We start from the raw sequence: 17,500 nt of genomic DNA on the forward strand, positions 1-17,500 counted from the left end.
AAGGCCTGAGAAATAAAAAAAAATGAGGGGGCAAAAAAATACCCTTGCTAATTTGGAATACACTTTCTATTTTACAATTCACCCTGTTCACATTTTATTTGTCGACTTGTCAGATATTCACGGGTGAATGCGACCGCTGTCCCCCGTGGGCCACCGGAGGCGATTTGTGACCGAGGGATTCTTTCCAGTGTGTTCCGGGCGAGAAAAAAATGGAGAGGTTTTTGATCAGAAAACAACCGAGCATGCAGCCTGAAGCAGTAGAGAATGTTGGCACCGCGCAGCCAGCGGTATGAGAAAATGCCGACCCAAAACACAAACCACTGCGTCAACAAAAATAAAACAACCAATATCGTAAAAAACTCAACAATCGAGTGGTGGAAGATGGACTGGTGGGGGACAGAGAGTGGGGAAAAGCAGCACCATCCTCTCCTGTAAGGCCTGCTGCCAGTTTCCAGCAGTGGAGTAGGGGTTTCTGGCACAACTTCACCTACTTCCAAGGTGCATGGAGAAGGGAAAAAGGTCTAAAAAGGTCAAAACTCCAGCAACACTTGTAGTATATAGAACAACTTTTTTGTTTAGTTAGTTTAGTTTCCAGCAGTGGGAAAGAAAGAAGTGTGGAATGTGTGATATATTACAAATTAAAATACAATAAAAACGAAATATAGAAATTGAGTGTGTATTTGCCAGTATGCAGTGCAAATGCATCATGTCATAGTTCAATAAAATTGCCCCCAAAATGGACCAAGATGCCCCTTAAAAAGGGAGTAAAAAATGCCCTCAGAAAAAAAACAACAACATGAATTTCTTACCCTGTTATACACCTGTATGTGAGCTATCTATCCCCTACACACACACACACACTCCCTAAGTGGCCTGTCTCTGTAATAGCTGTCACTTTACCACACGTTACTGGAAGTGATGTGAACTTTGTGAACCATGATTAGAGAAGATGTAGAGGGCCATAAGGCGGGGAGGCCGAGAGGTTCACACAGACACGTCTTATTAAAATAATAAACAATGACTCCAATAATGCTTAATGAGCTTGGCAACTCACGGAGAGGAACAGGAGAAAAAAAAAAAAAGATCGCTTGGCTTTTTAAAGATATATTACCTCATCTGTTGAGAGCTGGCTAATAACACGGCAAAGTGGAGTCTCTCTCTCTGTCTCTCTCTTTATCTCTCTCTCTCTCTCTCTCTCTCACACACACACACACACACTTCCTCGAGAAAATTAGAATTAGTGTCTGTATTGACTGCAATTTGAAGCAGCAGAAGAAAAGTAGTGCTTTCACTTTCGAGATAGAAACTTTTTGAAATGGAATAGTTAGAGTTTCATTCCAAAATGAGAAAATTGCTGGTTTATAAAATGAAAAACATTGTAGAATATTGTTAATTATAATAAGTAGTATTGTAATATTTGTCATTGTTTTTTTTTTTTTTTTTTTGTTTTGCTCTCTCAACCTCATATGATATTGTTCCAACCCACTGAACCCACTGTTGTTAAAAACAGGCTGAGGACCACTTTGGTTGATATTTGAAGCCCCAGTGGATTTGCGACAATAGATTTTTTTACCTGCATGGGGGGATTATTCTCTCAAATCTCAGGTATTAGTGGGCTTACCAGGGGGATTACGCCTTGTACTTGATTCGCAGTCGGTCCAAACAGATAATGCATGGGTATGGAAGCAAGTGTAGGCTACCTCCAAAAAAAAAAAATAAGAAATTATATCCTGAATAAAAATAAGGACAGACAGCAGATGCATTAATCATCTTGGAGATTCTCGGCGCTGTCAAAAGTGGGTGGTTTTCCCTAATGGCCCAGCAATACATTACGTGACTGCGGCAAATTTGCAACAGTGCCTCATTGTTCTACGACATAGACACTGAGACATTCATCAGACCGGGGAGTCCCTGTTTTTACGATATGAGAAATGTAGCCTCGCCCTGGGACTCGGGCTCATTAAAATATACAAGTAATCTTGTCATGCGGGGACTCCTCCGAAACACAACAGTGATGCATGCGTTCCCAAATCTTAGTTAAAGAAACATCGCATTGGACTCTACAGCGCTGCACTAATCAGATTTGCACGGAAGTCTACACTACAATGATATTGAGTTAAAAGGCACATTCTCCAGTGTAAACCCGGTGACAATCAGTGGATATCTCTGTGGATATCTAATGGTTTGTATATATAGTAAGGGGGTTTCTGAGGTAGTGCAGATGGGCATCAACTGCTGTATGACAAATAGCTTTCATGCTGCTTATGCAACTTAATGTCCTATGTGTTGCCTGCATTGATTTTGTCACATTTACCAATTTCTGGAGGCAGAGGTGACAGTTGCCTCAGTTGCCTCAAAAGTAGCTCATGTAACATCGGCCTTATTTTCATCAAGCAACTCAAAGAGGTGGAACTCAAACATGAAATGATACACTCATTGAGAATATATAACCTCCTCTGGCTCTGTTAATATCTAAATCCTGTCTTTCTTTGACAGTTTTCAGTCCGTTTTAGCACAATGGGCAGTGTACGTCACCGACCCAACTAGGGGTTCAGTTGTTGCCGGGGCCACTTATACTAAAATACGTATACAGATTGTACCGGCACTGATCATGCTAGCGGGACGAGGCCTTTTGCACTAAAATAAATGCACGCATGGTGCAGTAAGTGGATAAAAGCATCTGCCAACGGGTCGTCCTGATGACTCAGTCTGCTAATGTGTCTACCAGGTACTGACAGTCACAAGGGTTTGAATTCCATCTCACACTTGGCTGTCACACTCTCTCTCTCTCTCTCTCTCTCTCTCTCTCTCTCTCTCTCTCTCTCTCTCTCTCCCTCTCTCTCCCTCTCCCTCTCTCTCTCTCTCTCTCTCTCTCCCTCTCTCTGTACCTGTCATGAAAAGTAAAATAAATTCAAAGAATCTTCGAAGAGGATAGACTGTCATCTCACTTTCAAAAAGCCATCTGCCAAAAAGTGTCAGGTTGCACAGTAGCTTTATCCCCCTGCTCTTCACTCACTGACCTCCCTGCAGCTTGTCAAGGTCTTGGATTTTACCAACCCAGGCTGTTGCACACGGGCTCCACTGGGACCCAGAGAGAAATATACATTATTGAATTCATAACTGTCATAGCTATTAAACTCACCTATCCCACACCGCCATGCCGCTTGGCAAGAATGCATTTATCTTAGCCAAAGTGTTGAACCTGGGCCGTGCAGAGTTTAAAAAACAGATGCGTTTCACTGTGGCAGGCAGGCTCGCTTGTGGTCAATAAACATCAATTCATACTGGATGCAGGGATAATTGCAGGTGCTATTGATACAGATGATTAATGGCGCTTTATAATTAGTGATACCTGGAGTGCCCTCCTCTTACTAATGTCACCTTGCTTGGTGAAGACACGTGTAACTGTGTTAAGGTGTTGAACATGGGCCAGACAGAGCCTCAGGAGCAGATGTGTTTCACTGTGCCAGGCAACTGAACCTACTTGGGATCAATAAACACCAATTCATACTGGATACAGGGATAAATACAGAAACTAAATGGAAATGAAACAGCATGCTCAACAGCTGCAATACACCTTTGATTTTGGTTTGACTTGATTTGGCTCGGTCTGACTGATATTGCCTTTGCTGATGTTAAAGAAACAGCGCAGCAGCTCAGCATTCTGCTGTTGTTTCCATTTACAATCTGAACGGCCCGGTTCATAATTGCAGTAGCTTCCCCATATTGAAACACTGCCACCCCACTTTATTTGCATAGTAATAAAGCAACACGTTTTCTTCATTCTGGAATGTGTTATAACATTAATGTACTTATACAGCAGTGTAGATTTACTCTTCCCCACTTAGCTCCCTTACAAGCCTGTCCTTAATTCTTTGATTTGTATTAGGGCGTGAGGGGCAGGCTACCATGAAGTTCAGAGGCAGATGTTTTACATTAAAGAAACAAAATTATCTGTCATCCAGTTAATTAGCTGTGTTACTAACATCACACGTCCTACATTGTGAAGCAGCTGAGCGAGGACACATTTAACCGTACCAAGGTGTTTTTTTATTTTTCACACAGAGCCTTTCAAGCAGATGACTAAACTAAATGAGCTGCCCTCCTCGTCTATATGTAAACAACAAAATAACGGTCTTTCCTGTTTTCCCTTGCAGTTGGGTGAGGACACCTTTAACCGCGCCAAGCTGTTGAACGTCGGCTACACGGAGGCTCTGAAGGAGGCAGAGTACGACTGCTTCATCTTCAGCGACGTGGACCTGATCCCCATGGACGACCGCAACCTCTACCACTGCTACGACCAGCCCAGACACTTCGCCATCGCCATGGACAAGTTCGGCTTCAGGTGAGGGGGGTGATGCTGGGGGATATCAGTGGTCTCCGCCATGTTAGCACATTGCATTCATCTCACTGATTTTGGATTGTGCAGAAAAATAATTTCAGAAACAGCAATTTACCTGCTCACCATTCCCCTTCTTACGTACGTGCAAATTGGCAACTGATGCTGCCCACTTAGTTTGGTACGCTTCAGTTCAATTCATTTTGATGCAATTTGGGCAATGCTATTTGACTCTGTCCTAATTCAGAGCCAGGTCATCTCAATACATATGCGATCCCAATTAACAACTGTAACACACACACACACACATGCACACACAATCTCACAGAAGCCTACAGGGCTAATTGTACCTTGAAGGATTATTGTGTCTTTTTGCAGTTGGGCTCTGTTTGTTTATGTTCAAATTACTATTTCATAATGCTCTTTTAGACCTAAACTGTGTTCTCAATGTAGTTCTCAGTTTGCACTTTATAAAATAAATAGTCAAAAGCTTGCCTTACGAAAAAGTTAGAAATGCAAAGTATGAGACTTGACAGGCCAGTATTTCACTAAATATTGGTGTTTATTCTGCTTTTAAATCATTATCCCTAGCCTAAATTATCATGAGAATAGACCACAGTTCATCACTGACAATTTTTTTTAGAACACACTGCTCCTGGCTGAACAAGAACGCACATGAATACATGATGCAGTGCATAACTAACCAGTCTAAACTACGTGCAAAGACACTTATTAACCATCTTTGAGAACTGCTCCAAAATACAGGAGATTAATAGGACGAATGGGCACAAGGAAGCACAATGGGGGAAAGCGAGGGTAGGGGAGAAACCTGGGAAGATTTGGGATTGGTGGCAGAATGCTCAAATCCATCCTGACTAGACCTACCTGTAATGGACATTAAGCTTTTTTACAAGCCATGAGCAGCTGACAGGGCCGTCTTCTGTATCCACTGTTTCTACAGCATGAAGAAGCTTGATGTATAAGTAAACCTCATACAGAATACTTTATCTGCATACGTTGTACCTCAGAAAGGCACTGACTGTGTTGTGGCATTATGTTGTTGTCCAATTCTCAGTAATAAGTCCATAGTCAAAGTTCACCACTCTTATTTCTTGTGTCTATTTGAACCTGAATCACAGCTTGATCACCACTAAATGCTTAATGCTAGCTAGACAAAAGTGTCAGAGTTTGAGGCAGTAGTAGATGAAATGTGCATGTTTTAAAACATGTACATGGTCAAAAGGTCACATCATTTTGTCTTCCTGTGCAGTGGGATCATCAGACAGCACTGATGGAATTTGCATTGGAATAACCATGAAAAATTGCAGGGATCTACATAAGTGTGAAAGGGTATTTTCTGTCAAGGGACTGATTTTCCACCCAGACCTCCATCATGTCAGAAACACAGAGCCAAACGAGCTTCAGACATTTTACAGTGTGCTTACAGCCAGCACACACTGGTTGCCATCAGGGCCTGTTTTAGTCGTGTCATTTTCATAATGACACCTCACCTGCCCTCAATTACCTAAAAGCACTGGAAGCATTGATTAATGGCCTAAACATGGCCAGTGAATGTGACCTACCCATCCAAGAGCTGTCATTCTACAAGAGTTATCCTACTGAAAACCCTGAGGACCCAGCAGCTCCCTGATATAGTGTTCAATAAGCTAATGCTGCCTGGCAACAAATACAATACCAGGTGGTAAGCAGAGTTTTAGGTACTATTTCTTATTAGCAATGAATCAATGCAGACTTAAAAAGGGTTCAGCCATTTTGCCCCTGTTTTGGATGAGTGGGTTTGGCTCCTCCTATGCTAAAATAGCAATACACACATACTACTGCTTTGAATTTGGAGTTTGTGCTGTTTGTGTTGTTTTTTCTTTTTCTTTTTTTTTTGTTAGAAAATAAGTTGCTCTTAGAAAATGGAGAAAAAGAAGAAAACGGAGGCCTGGTGGTTGGAGTGACTGGAAGGTCACAGAATCGATTCTAATTAATTACTGATGTACAAATCAGAGAATTGGTTGCCAAGGTCAGTCTGACTGCCTTCTAGTGCCCAGGAACCTTTTTTTTGTTCTTTTGTTGTTTTTTGTTATCGTTTTGTAGGAAATAGCATACTTTTCTGTGTCACTTTTTGGGAAATGGCACCTTGGCAGCTCTCAAATTTAAAGTAAGAAAGAAAGAAAGAAAGAAGTAACAAACTGATTTATATCGGAATATTGGCTTCAGATTTCATGCAGATCAGATTTAGTCGGGAAGTGATCTTGTGGCAGAGAGTAATTCTTTGTTACTACCATGGTACTGTATATTTAAGCCTTGTCATTTTAGAAATGGAACCTTAGCTGCTCTCAACTCTGAAAGCAATTCTGAAAGTATTTGATAAATGGTTGAAACATTACCAGTGAAAGTCACATCACATTAAGTGCCATTCCATTACCTTAGCACCTCGCAGCACCCAGCAGCTCTCCAAGCAGAAAGGATCACCTTAGAGCCGGCCAAGTCCATTTCAAAATATGACTCTTTGGAAAACATTCCACAAATTATTGTCTCTCTGGAACTGATGCAATATATTACATACTACATACTGTACAGTTTGGTGGATGGTTATCCAAAGTGCAATTATTCTGTAGTACCATCAATTGGTACTGGGAATCAAACGGCTAATCCTGGCAGTGTTAGCACCAACATCTATCCAGTAAATACAAGACACAACTTGTATTGTCAATTTTGAGAAAATAAATTAAAGACAGACAGGATGCCTACATGGAAAATTCAAGCAAGATTTAACGAAACAAGTGAAACATACCGTCCCCCACAAATGATGCAAGCACCTCTTGGGCCAATCAGCAACAAGATGCGTCATCCCTCCAAGTTTTATCAAACTCGACTGGTGGTGCAGCGGTTATGGTCTTTCAAATTTTGAAATTTTGACCTTTAATTATAGTGGTTCCATTAGGCAATTCAGTGTAATTTTTTAAATGCCAGAACACAGTGCCAAAATGCATCATCCCTCCAAAGTTGTACAAAATTGGACCAATGGTGTCACATGTGACTTAAAAGTTGTGACCTTTATCTGCAGTACAGTACCCCATTGGGCTATTCACTGTAATTCTTTAAGGGCAGGTGGATTTCTGTAGAAAGTTTCATGTCAATCGGACAGTTGGGGCCTTTCAAAGTAAACGTTTTTTGACCTTTCATTATAGCGTCTGCATCATGCCTCCAAGTCTCCAAGTTTTGTCAAAATTGGACCAGTGGTGTTTGAGGCATTTGAGTTAAACATTTTTACCAAAGAGCCTCCATTAGGACAATCAGTGTTTTTGTTTTTTTTTTAATACTGGAATACAGTGTGCAGGTGCATGAAGAAATGTATCGTTTGACAGATGGACAGATACAAAAAAGAGTCACATTCTGGAGCTGCTGCATTAAAAGCAAGGCAACAGTAAACATGTTTATTGTTTATTTATTGTTTAGTATGCCACCTTGTTTTGACCTGTAATTGTAGCGCTCCCTTGGGTCAGTCACTGTAATTCTAAAAATGCCAGAACACGGCTGTGAGATGCATCGTTTCCCAAAGTTTAGTCAAACTGTGATCAGTCGTGTCGTGTCGTGAGATACCGCGTGTGATGGATGAACAAATGAATAAACGGAAGGAGACTGATCCGTTGTCTCAGGGGACAATGAGAGTTTTCTTTCTGTTTAGTTTTGTTTTGTTTTGAGCTTATACACAAATGTGCCCATAGCCTAGGAAATCATCCGATTTGTTGTTTATGGTGCAGCAAAAGAAACTGTTTCTTGAAGACATTACAGAGTCTGGGCTTTCCTCTTGTTAGCTAGACTTGTTCAAAATTTTAAACTCAACTGTCGAAGTTCACAAGAATAACAAATGTCAAAGATAGATTTTGGTTTGTTTATCTTATTTTCACTCTCCCGTTGGCTCTCTCTTTCTCCCTCTTTCTCTCTCTCTCTCTCTTTCCCTACTATGTGTCCCTTTCAAGCACAAGCACACAGACAATCTCCCACACATCCAAATGCACACACACACACACACACACACACACACACACACACACACATACATTCCTCACCATATTGTTGCAGGGAGAACTTGTGCAGAAACAGACGGTCTCATTAGTGTCTACTTGTCATCTTTCAACAGGGAGCTGTCATCCTTCTGACAACACACACACACACACACATACAGCAGATACACACACATACACTCCACACACACATACATACACACACACACACACACACACACACACACACGCATAAAAATACACATGCATCACCCTCTGGTTAGACTCCGGGCGCCTGTCATGACACTCCCAGATGACATCCGTCCCACTCCACTAGTCTCACGAATTTTAAGGAAAAAAAAAAAACACTTTTCTAGCCTCTTCCGTCCAGTGTCTGCAGACACGAACACACACACACACACACACTTTTGTGAGAGGAACACAGACCCTCCTCCATCACCCTTGCTCTGTAGCCTCTCACTTCCTCCCTCCTCTTTTTTTCCTTCCTCTCTCTCTCTCTCTCTCTTCCTCTCAAGAAGAAGAAAAAATATTCTCCTGTCCCTTCCTACCAGGCAACCAAATAGAGTCTCAATATATTTCCTATCTGTCGTTTGACGGCAACAGCAAATGATATCGAAGTGTCTTCCTATCCCTCTGACTCTGCTGGCTCATTTCTCTTCTCTCTTTTCCTTCTTCTATCCCTCCTCTACGTTTCCTCTCTTCTCTCTTCTTCCCTTTCTCTTTTCCTCTCCTACTCTTCTAAGCTGTTTTTTTTTGTAGCGCTTTTCTCTTACGTGATCCTTTTTAGGGTCACCGGTGGGGCAATATGACTCTGAACTTAACAGTCTTTACTATTGGTTATTTGTAATGTTGGTGATTTAGGAATTGAAGCTTTTGCCACTGTTCAAGTCATTGTAAATCGCTCTGGATAATAGTATCAATCATCAATATATCATTGTGAAATTAATTATGATATCTTGGCATAATAACCGTAAACAAATGAGACCATGGTCGAGACAGTTGGCAGCCTCTGTGTCATGTCAGTGGTATTGTTAGTGCTAGTGTTTTCCAAAGAGGCTGTAGCAACTTGTCCCTCTCCCCTTCCCTGACATCGCTCTGCATGTGTTTGCTTTGTCTTTCACTTTACTGAAGAGGATAAACATGTCGGGAGTGATTTTTCTATCGGCCGTTCACTCGTTCCCCCCTACTGTCATTCTGCCATTAGCTCTGTTTGCGCTGGAAAAACAGTGGACTTCTTCCTCTTTTATGCCATAAACGAATCTCACTTTGTGCTGTAAAGCAATCCAGCAGCTTTCCTGAGAAATCCAATCCTGTGGCACACAATGAAACATGCAGTGTAGAAAGCAATGGCCTTGTTTGTTTACGGTAATTATACTAACGCCTCAAAATGAATATGGTAGTGGTTTATTGATGTGAAAATGCTACACATAGCACATTTAAAATGTAATGTAATGTCATTTCTTCTTGTCTCCTGTCCTCGACTCCCTGCCATATAACGTTTCCCCCTCTCCCCCCTCACTCTCCTTCCCTCATCTCTCCCCTTTTCTCCTCTCTCTGTTTCCTTACCTTCCCCTACTCTCTCCTTTTCCCCGTCCTCCACTGTCTCCTCTGCAGGCTTCCCTATGCAGGCTACTTCGGAGGGGTTTCTGGCCTGAGTAAAAAACAGTTCCTTAAGATCAACGGCTTCCCCAACGAGTACTGGGGCTGGGGAGGGGAGGACGACGACATCTACAACAGGTAACTGAACCGTCCAGTAATGGAACGACACGTGACACGAGCCGCTGGTTCGGTCCACCTTTATTTTGGCATAAAAACACAAAACAACATAAACAGCTCCTGCAAAACATATCTAAGCAAGTCATTAAATCTTATTTCTCTTAAAACGAGTGAAAAAATCTGCCGGTGGGGTTAGATAGTTTCACTTGCTTCTAATGCAAATCAACGTGTTTCAAAGATTTTCTTGAAGTAGGTGACATTATCTTGATACCACCCAATTATACCCAATTTCCCCACAGGGATCAATAAAGTTCTTATCTTAATTTACTAGTGGAGCAAGTAAATTGCCTTATAGTTCAAGATATTGTCGCTTGTTTAAAGAAAACTCTTGAAACTGCATTGGAAATGAGTGAAATTATCTCGCCCATTGGCAGATTTTTTCATTTGTTTTAAGAAAAACAAGATTTTAAGACCCAAAACGAGACTAAATGAATTGCTAAGATGGGCATTTTTTTTTTGCAGTTGACAAGAGGGTGAAACTTTGTTGTTTTTAGTTTGCCAACTGCAATTTTGTGTTTGTTTTGAATATCCGCAATCCCATCCTATCACTTGTTTATTCTTCACAAGTGATGCGATGTGATTGTGGATCCTGTTTTCTTCAATGGACAAGACGCACCATCAGTGCAGAGAATAATATCTCACCTTTCAGGGATGAGTCTGTTTGAAATACACCTTGACTCTCCCTGTCTCAACACTTAATCCCCCTCTCGCTCATCACAGTAACACACACACACACACACTCACACACAAGTCACACACATGTGCACAGTGTCACACACACACATGCATCCAGGCTCACACATGCACACGCATATGCGCATGGTGACAAAAGGTGACATACTCACCCACACGCAGGCTCATACGCATGCATGCTCTCTCTCTCTCACACACACACACACACACACACACACATGCACACACACACGCACATTGTTTCAGCAACCACTGGAGAGTACAGCGGCAAAGTAGGACAAAATCAAGTCCCTCCACACAAAAGTGACACTGAAGTTCTTCACAGAATGGGTGATTTATTATAATTGTTCAGACAAGGAGAATGATTAGCAAATAAATTAACCTTTTGAAGCTCTTCAATCACAGCTTTTAATGACTAGCTCAAGTTCGGAGATATTATTACTGTGGAAGTGTGCTGAAATCAAATCTGGGAAAAGAATCTATTTGACAGAAAGAAAGAAAAAAAAGACTTCACGCTGTTTCAACTTTTTTAACCACTGACAGGGTCATTAGTTGTATTTATGGGGTTTCCAGATGGTTGTTTGGCCTGAAAATTGTCGAAGTACCAGGTTTTGGTTCTCTGTAGTCTGGTTTGACTGATTACACACAACAGCTTCCCGGTGAGTTTTACACAGTTATACACACAGTGAGTCACAGCAGGAGAGGGTAAAGCCCAAACACCTGGAACACCATTTATTGGGTTACACCTTTATTAGCATTGTCTTAATGCGATGTGGATCTTCTTCATGTCAAAAAAGTTGTTATGCTCCCATCTGCATCTATGGGGATGGGAGCTTAATGTTGACCTGATGTGTATATCATCATTCATCATATGCAGTGTACATCATATATATTTATACAAAGCCATATTTTAAGCCATATAAGAATTGTCTCTTCTGTTCTTGGTCTTCACAATACAAAATATCAGTCAAATTTAACCACCACTTAATTCAAAATGAATTGGAATCACAGGTAACAGTAAGATGTGTCAAGTAGTGGAGAAAGTCGTCATTTAGCATCAAACAAAATGTTGTCAGCTGGATCTTCAGACTATATTTTCTGAACAGAGAATATTTTGCTCAGGTTTGAGTGTATGTTTTGTCCCCTTCTGAAAGAAATAAGATAAGAACACATCTATCATCTATTAAACAGAATTGAATGCTACAATAGCACACAGTCATCCGTTGGTGCATGGTACTAGAAACTAAAGCAGACAGCAGCCTAGAGGTGGAATACAATTATTATGCTTTAGTCAGTGTGATATTATAGAAACAAAGGAGCTGTAACCTTAAATACGGCTGACATTTTCCATATATACCCCACACATCAACTCTCCTATGCATTTCACCTCCATCGGTCACATCAACAAGCTGGAAATGTCAGCTTGATATTGTTATACAACTGAAATAAACATTTAAGAAATTGCAAATGAAGCAGTTGTCAGTTGTCATGTCAGCTTAGCTTCAAGAGAACACTGATTTCGGTCACATAAGCAGAAACACTTGCATACAGATGCACTTCTAGTTGTAGAAGTCTCACTTTTTATTACGCTTGATTAGAGCTGCACTAGGCAATTTCGTACGTTTGCAGCCCCAAATGGCAGCGAGAGGTAATTGTTTGAAATTTAAGGACTTCAATACCCAGAAATCATGTGACACTATATCAGTAAACGGCACACAGCAGACTTTGTGTTTATACCAAAGCATACCAAAGGGACGAGAGAGTTCTAACGTTTGTGAGTCCGGCTTTCTCTCTCGCCGCTGTTTAGGAGACAGTTTGTATTTTTGTTCTTCAGTTTCAATTTGTCATTTCCAGTGGGTGAGGAAGATTTCATGCCAGGGGCCATAACTGACACCAGAATTTCATTTGGGCAAACAGGGAGAATCCACAGCGTCTCATTTAGAGGAGACGGGACGCTCTTCTCTATCGCAGCCCCACTTTGTGATTTAGGCTGAAAAGACAAGGGTATATTTTTACATAAAAGTCTCGCCTAGTGCAGCTTTGCTTAACTACTTCTGCACTTTGGCTGTATCCATAAGAAAGATTGTTTGGAAGTTACAAGGAACGGTCTGGTTGTTTGACAGGCGCTGGAGATTTGTGCTAAGATACACTCATTTGGTCCTGCTGTATAACACTCAAAAAGGAACTGTCTGTAGTGTTAATGCAGGATAGGTGCAGGAAAATGCATGAAGGAGGACTTCACACACACACACACACACACACACACACACAGCGGGATGCTTCTTCGCAGATAACTACAGCCTCAGTCTTTATTATATCTCTGTTTTTCACTGTCTTTTTCTCTTATTCTCTGTCTCTGTCCCTCTATCACTCCCACACTCTGAAGCTTATCTTCCTCCTTTCAGTGTAATAGCATCATAATAAAGAAAACTTAAAATAGAAAATATGAAAATTGGTATTTTGCGAATGGATTGTATCAGTCAACAGTATTCAGGGGATTACAGTTGTTGGTCAGAGTCTGGCAAGATGTGATAAAAGTGATCTGTGTGTGTGTGTGTGTGTGGGCACGCGCGTGCATGCACACATACAATTGTGCGTCTAGGGATGACAGATAAAGTTAAACATCTAACTTTTTATAGGATGATAGCAGCAATAGGCCATTAGATGCTGTAGATTTCCCTCGAGATATATTCCACGCTCCGACCGAGCTATTCTAGCTGCTGTGAAATGTGGAGTGATGTGCAGGGATATCATTATAATACCAGTAAAAAAAAAAAAAAAGAACAGCAAATCGTTCAAACATCAACATCTCCGCCAATTCAGAAGTCACCTGAATGCAGTTCCACACATACACTCATATACGACTACCTGTACCATTACATTCTGTGACAGAAAGTTTGAATCTTGCAGGAAAAATCCATCCTAACACTGTTATTGGCAATGCACCTTGCATCTCGGGGTCCATTTTATTGTTTGGTGGTGTATTTTTCTTATTCCCGTGGATAAAATGTAGATGACGCGATGTCACTTTGAGATATTTCCAACGCAGCTACAGTGTGAGTTTTATAGCAGCAAATGTTTCATCTATCTAAAACATCAGCGGTAAATGTCAGGTTTTGATGTCAGCCCCTCAGAATCAAAGAGCAAGGGGGCTGCTTCCTGAGACTCGCCGTTTTGCACCGTCATCCAAAAAATCCCACAGGGAGAAATCCACGATAGGAGAGGCAGAGAGACCGGTAGCCTCAGTAGACCAGAACACAATGCAGCCACAAGACATGTTGCGTTTTGAGTCAGTGGCGCGTCTCTCGCTTTTTCTCAACCGGGCAAAACTCACGCTCTGCTATCACTATCCCTATTGCTCGCTCCACCACCACCATGTGTAACTCTCACAGCTGAATGCAACAAGTTCACACCCATTTTCTGGGGGTTGTTGTTGAAAGTCGTTCTTGGAGACTTAGGAAATCACTAACTGAAGTAAGTAAGTAAAGTAAAGTTTATTTGTATAGCAGCTTTCACAGAGAAAAGTCAGAATGTGCTTCACAAAAGAGTAAAATAGTTCAAATAAGACCAGAAAACAGTAAGACATAAAAACAATAAGACGTAAAAAACACACAGAATTACAGACACAGAGGCTAAACGAAGGCCAGACTGACCAGATGAGTCTTTAGCTGCTTTTTGAAAGTGTCAGCAGAGTCCGCCGGTCTCAGCAGTAGAAGTAGATGAGGCAAGTTGAGGGAAAGTAGGTAAATTACAGCACTTAATCACAACATCACAGATGATATATGACAATGTAAGAGTGTCCGAGAGTGGACTTCTCCTTTAAGCCTCTCTCTCCCCATGTCGAGTGCTTGTTGTTTGATGTACAGTTGATGTGGCCACAGCACTGCAGCAGCTGACAAAGGGCTTTGCTGGCAGGAACGCCTTGATAAATAACAGACTAAAGTTAGCATACGCCAAGGGGATCAATTAAATTCCCCTTCTTTAGACGGACTCTAACCTTTTAAACCTGAAATGTTTTGATTTCTATACATAGCTGTCTCTGTTGCTCTCTCTCAGAGTCAGAATCTCTTTATAATTGTCTCGGTGACATTGTTGCAGAAGCATGACAGTAACGCAAGACGTACTGATACACATGGTGCACACATTCAGTGCAAGAGGACATTCAATAGAGTTGACTGTAACTGTCACTCTGCATATACTAGTATTCTCTCGTTATGTACGTTCATGCAGCCTGGTGTGCATTAGGTTGCAGCCGTAGGTGAAAGTCCAGTGGTGCAATGGAACAACATACCATTAGATATTATGAGTTGTGCAAAGGTGTGCAGGCAAGACTAGGTAATAATAATAAATAGGATGGACTGGACAGACAGAAACAGCGGTGGGATTGCAGTCAGTTCTCTCCTTGCCTCTCTCCCTCTCTCAGTCTTTCTCTCCATGTTGTTTATTAGAAAGTGTGAGTGTAAAAAAATCCCAGTCAATCTTATAATAACTTAAAGAAAAGCAACACTGGCGGAAAGACGCGAATAAAACAGAGCATGAAGGTTGAGTCTCACTATACTCTGAGGCTTGCACCCCCTCCCACTCCCCCCCCCCCCCCCCCCCTTTTCTCTTTTCAAGGCTGGCTTGTTTTAAAGCCTTTTACAGAGCAATCTGAAAGGAAATGCCCTTGAAAACACACCGTATGTGTATGTGTAGGGACAGGCTGTTGGAAGAACATGGCGTGTGGACAGGGCCGTGTGCGGATGGAGCTGATGTAACAGAGGCAAGCAGAGTAGTTTCCAAGTCGCTTTGGTCATGTAAAACCGTGTAACTCTGAGTTTTGGTGGTGTTTTTCTGTAGTTGAGCTGAACTCTTATGTTGTCTCCTGTGTGCTGAGCCACTTGTACGGCCCGAGTTTCCACAAAACCTGTTCAAAATTCACAAAAAATAGATGTTGGCTCATTGGCCATTTGTATTAAAAAATACACAGTTCAACACTAAAAACAGAGACACTATACAAAAAAAAACCCCAAAACAGACAATGATAATGATGATGATAATGTATGACAAATGATCTGTATAGTGCAGTGTTGATAAAGTGCAGCATCAGGATAAAAACAGTCTCTGAACCTGCTGGTTTTGCTGGTTTTCCCAAAGTAGACAGTCTTGTTTTTAGTGTTTATTGATCATGTTGTCTATGTTTTTTAAGTGTTTAGAGGGTTTTTGTGTCCATGAGAGGCTTGTGACTAATAATTCCAATGTAGTTTTAATACAAATGGCCAATAAACTAAAGTAAAAGGTGATTATTTCAGCAGCAGAACATCGTGAGTAGGGACACCATCCTTCAGTCACACTACCCGGTTTCAAGCCCCCATGTCAGCAAGCATCCACCCTGCTGAAGTGTCAGCAAGACACTGAATCCCTACCAGCTCCAGGCCGGCTGTTCTGTATCTGACTCTGACCTCTGACCTCCCTGCGGAGGCGGGCAAGCAGAAAGATTTCCTCTACAGGGATCAATAAAATGCAGCATTATTTTTATTTGGAGACACAAGCAGCGTTTTGTTGGATTTTGAGGCAGCAATGGAAGCTGTAGTATAGCGTGCAGAGCGGAGGATGGAGTCTCCAGCTGAGTGAACTTAAGCAGCAGAACTAACAGGCCGGCCGGCTCCGTCTCTCAGGACTCAATAAAACGACTAGAGGGAGGAGCAGGATAAAGGGATGGAGAGATAAAAAGGATAGAGGTATGGATCGGGGTGTGTGGCGTCCTTGAAAGCTGCCCCGCGTTTTTCCCCTCTGTCGTTAAAGGGTGGCGGGGTTCACGGGTTTGATCCCCGGAACGGCCGATGTGTCCGTCAGCCGCGCGTCCCGTCCAAGTGTCCTTGAGCCTGACGTTGAACCCCCATCTGCTCGTTCTTTGAAAGCCGCTCTGCAAAAAAAAAAGGCATCAGCTAAATGACTAAATGGCTCTTTAGCACTGTCCTCTATCTACTGCAACAACCCCCTCATTTCTCCTCTCATTCCCTCTCCCCCCCCCCTCCATCTCCCCGTGTCTCTTCCTCTATCTCTCTCTCTCTCTCTCTCTCTCTCTCTCTCTCCGTTCCCTCCAGCGATTTCTTTTTTTACGCTGGTTTTGATGCCACAGACCATGGCACGGCCGCTGCCACAAATGGGCCCTGCCAGCTCGATGCCTGCCTGGAGGAACTATCTGTCCCTGTTGCTCAGTGTGGCCGGGCCCAGGGCGGCCGTGGCAGAGCGGATAGATGCCACTTACACAATCCCCCAGTGCAACTTACGCCCCTCTAACAAAGTTGGTGGGGATATCGCAGATAGAGAGAGAGAAAGAGGGAGAGAGAGAGGAAGGGCTTTCTTTCCCACCATCCTCTCACCCTCTCTGAACACGCGGCAGTAGCCTTGGGCAAAGAATGTATCTGTCCCCAAGGGCTTCCATGGCAGACCGGCCCGCACCGCACACACTCATCCTTCCCATGCTTTCTCCTCTCTCTTTTCCTTTGCCCTCTCCCCCTCCCCCTCCGCTCTCTCAACCTCGCAGCAGTGGCTTTCAGCATGATGTGCCCATGTGGCCTCAGCACCACAGTGACCGCGTGTGTCTCTGTGAAGCTTTCGGGAAATGGCGTTCGTGTCAGGACATTTTGTGCGTGACACTCTGAGAGCGCCA

General features: G+C 42.4%; 1 protein-coding gene across 1 annotated transcript in view; it reads left to right on the forward strand.

Moving 5' to 3' along the window:
• b4galt2 (UDP-Gal:betaGlcNAc beta 1,4- galactosyltransferase, polypeptide 2) overlaps positions 1–17,500 on the forward strand; it is a 122,909-nt gene that overhangs the window by 88,063 nt on the left and 17,346 nt on the right. Inside the window, exons 4-5 of the mRNA XM_071900082.2 lie at positions 4,158–4,345; positions 9,991–10,113. Coding sequence (XP_071756183.1) covers positions 4,158–4,345; positions 9,991–10,113 — 311 coding nt within the window. The remainder of the gene's footprint in view (positions 1–4,157; positions 4,346–9,990; positions 10,114–17,500) is intronic.

The sequence above is a fragment of the Centroberyx gerrardi genome, chromosome 13 (assembly GCF_048128805.1).
Source record: "Centroberyx gerrardi isolate f3 chromosome 13, fCenGer3.hap1.cur.20231027, whole genome shotgun sequence".
Taxonomy (NCBI): domain Eukaryota; kingdom Metazoa; phylum Chordata; class Actinopteri; order Beryciformes; family Berycidae; genus Centroberyx; species Centroberyx gerrardi.